Below are 3458 nucleotides of genomic sequence, written 5' to 3' on the forward strand. Positions count from 1 at the left end.
TTTAGTGTAATGCAGCTCGGTTAGTACTATTCCCTAGTTTCAGCACAGATATCAAAACTGTCATCGCACTACGGTACACCCGGAAAACAATGGAAGTTACGCCCTACCAATGTTGCACGCGCGCATACGATAACGTACTTTTGATCCGGGTTCAAATAAGGGAGGTATATACATTAGTGCTCGACTTTAATATAGTAATAGAGTAGTGATATTGGCTGTGAATATAAGAGTTCAGCAAGATGATGCTGAGTTGTGTTGTTGGTACGCGGTTGATTATGCAACGACGTCTAATAATACAAACCCGTGTTTTACAGCAATTGACCTCGACCCTGATTCTCGTCCTCAAGAGTTGCGCCGTTGAGCCAGTTTCCAAATCCCAACTCGATCATGATGGTACAAACGAGCTGAATCTACAGGTCCAATATTTTCGTATACCATAGTCAGCGGAAGTGATCTGCGTGTAGAAAAGATTTGAATCAACTCCTCATTGAAGACCTGTTATCCTGCATCCCAAGTCTGTGCTGACGTTTGCTCCACATACCCAATATGGACTTCGAATTGGATCACTTCGTCTCTGACGTTCTACAGCTCAAGTCTGGACAGCGATCGCGGGAATCCACAGCCATGATCTACCGCGTAGCCATATTGTTGACGGTGTTCATATTTGTTGCCAGCAGCTACACATTCGCAACGCCCAATAAGTCCTATTTACATGCAAATAAAACACCCCGCAGTTTACAAGAAAGCCTCTCTCGGCAACTGGAAGAGAGAGGCTTCCTGACGAATGTCGTGACAAACGTGAAGATGTGGTGGAAAACGAGGAGGTGGGCCAAGAAAGGAACTCCAGAGAACGAGGTTAAGAAGGCGTTGGGGCTCGACAAAATGACCGAAAGTTCGATAAAAGCCCATCCAAACTACAAGTACTACCAGAAGTTTCTCTACAAGGCAGAAGGAATTAAACTCGACGGATGGGTCGAGAGCAGCAAGATTTCTCCTCCGACAGTCTGGAGACATTTTGGGCTGGATAAAATGTCGGCCTCGCAGCGTGAGACGAGTGACAACATGAGGGTCTACGTGAGGTATCTGAAAAAGTACGACGATGCAGTATATCGCTACGGATATAAGGAATATTTCCCCAGTTCGGAAGCGGAAAAACAAGTCTACCTTAAAGTTTGGGCCATGACCGACAGACCTGATCAATATGTTCTCAAACGGTTAAATATTGACCGCGGAGAAAACAAATACTTCAGTTACAACTACAAAAGAATGAGGACACGCTGGAAGACTGAGGAAGAGATCATGGCCCATCCAAACTACTACCTTTTTAGGGAGTTTCAGAGATTGAAAGCGCAATCCTGGTGATCTGCTCGCTGCGACGTATGTGCTCCACTTGATAAAGATAATATAGCCCCAGCAAACGCATTTCGGATGGCAGCTAATTTTTTCTGCAATCGTATGTGTTACGAAGCAAGCCTTACTGATACTGGGAATTCCGAAGTGGACAGCCCAAACGGATTAATTTCACGGTACTGTGTGAGCGTAACCTGGCCAAACATTCGTACAACATTCTAGAGTACAGTACATCTGAACAATTGCCACTACAGTTCGACATGATGTCTGTAGTGACACTCAGTACTGATGTTATGCATTGCCCGCACAGTGTGTTTGTACAGTGTGTCAGTTATGCAATGCGAGTATCGTGCGTTTTTTTTTACAGTATGTGAGTACAGAATGCCAATCCAGTCTGTTAGGTATTAAAGTCAGGCAATTAGAAGCAACAGCAAGCGCAACACCGGCATCAGTTTTTTGCTAGTCTGCACAAGGAATTTCATGATGCAAAGGAGCGAACAAACCCGGACATTTTGAACAGGACAAAACCACCACAATTTGTAGGCGGCAAGGTAGGCGAGGTAGCAGCTGGAGCATACCTTCCTTAATGTAGTGCAATACTGAATTCTCCTTCCAAGACACAATGACAGCGGCAAAACAACAACGAGCAATATTAAAATTTGACGCAATTATTGCAATATCTACTGAAATACACGAGAACTTACATTATTAACGTTTAGGTTGAGCTACGACGTCAACATCAGAACCCAGCAACCACTATGGTGAAAACAAGGCAGGCGTCGGCTGGGTCAATAACGTCGCTGGAGCTTATTGATCACACTCAGCGGTGAAGATGCCAGTGGCGTCAGTGGCAGTTATCACAATCAGAATTGTGTATGCAGTATCGAAGTCAGGGGCCCAGTAAAAATTCTATTAGTGTCTGTGTCAATAATAAGTACTTGTATTTTGTAAAGCAATAATAAATATTTCCGCAATTCTTATTTTATTGCAATACATATACTTTATGAGATGAAGTCTATTTAACAAACTGCGCTATTAGCTTCCTGATAGAGCCTCATTCTTTTAGCAGCGCCATCTCCGTTTGGTGAAGCCATGGTGCTGGGGGCGAGTATGGTTCATCCACGTGGCTAGTGTCGCCTACTCGCAGTCCAACGTACCGAATCATGTGGTTTAAAGTCTTGAGTTTGTACTTGGCCGTAGAAAATAACAAACTATTAGAGCGTAACCACTATCCATGTAGCCCTATCACATATCTATTTAAACTTGAGCTGTTAAAAATTACGCGTTCTTTTTTGTTTAATTGTGCTTCCCCTCTGCTGCTACGAGACACCTCGTCGAAATTCCCCCTTGAGGTCTTAGTGCACAGATTAAAGACTGAGCAGGCTTTACTGATTTTTCTTCTGGCTTATTATCCGACTAGCTTCTTTTTCGAATACCGTTTTCCAGTTAGCAAACTCTTTCAAGCTTAAAAGTAGCAAAAGAAACTATCAATTACCACACACCAGTTCCATTAAAAACGATTCTAACAAGCTGCCGATCAATCAATCAAATTCTCACTTAAGTAATGAATTGCTCCCGCTTATAATATTAACAATTATTCACACAACATCGAGCCAAAATATACTTAACCAGGGAGAGTGTTTCACGAATTAAACCTTGAGTGGTGTGCGATAGCAGCTTACCTTATGGAAATTGCTGCGGATTTCAAATTGTACTTTCAGTACCATAATCCCATAACACCAAAGAAAATGCTTCTTGTAAACCAACGCTTTCTTACAGAATCCACATCTTGAACAGCTTTTTTTTATGTCTGGAACGTCTAGCCAAGCACTGCAGCGCCTTCGTTAGGATTATGGCAGTTATGGTTCGGTTAAACATCCTTAATATGTTCAGCACTATTCCTCCTCAGCGGGATACACTGGATAATTTGCTCTAGCCATCCTTCGATCAGGTAATCCCCTGGTCTAGCGGCATCGCCTGAATAATCGTACTTTGCTTCTTGACCAAATTCAGTCGTAAAAATATCAGGGCAATTCACACGTAGAAACAAAAGCACATCGAACTGGTTATTCGAGCGGAGCCAGAATCGATTAGTCGGTGGAGCAACA

At 43.0% G+C, this 3458-nt stretch overlaps 1 protein-coding gene across 1 annotated transcript; it reads left to right on the forward strand.

The window, feature by feature from the left end:
• Positions 1-546: 546 nt before the first annotated feature.
• On the forward strand, positions 547-1362 carry PPTG_18537 (hypothetical protein; the record flags this gene model as incomplete). The annotated part of the gene is made up of 1 exon (XM_008916509.1): positions 547-1362. One exon carries the CDS (start codon positions 547-549, stop codon positions 1360-1362), a length of 816 nt encoding a protein of 271 aa, XP_008914757.1.
• Between the last annotated feature and the right edge of the window lie 2096 nt (positions 1363-3458).

The sequence above is a fragment of the Phytophthora parasitica genome (assembly GCF_000247585.1).
Source record: "Phytophthora parasitica INRA-310 unplaced genomic scaffold supercont2.85, whole genome shotgun sequence".
Lineage (NCBI taxonomy): Eukaryota > Oomycota > Peronosporomycetes > Peronosporales > Peronosporaceae > Phytophthora > Phytophthora nicotianae.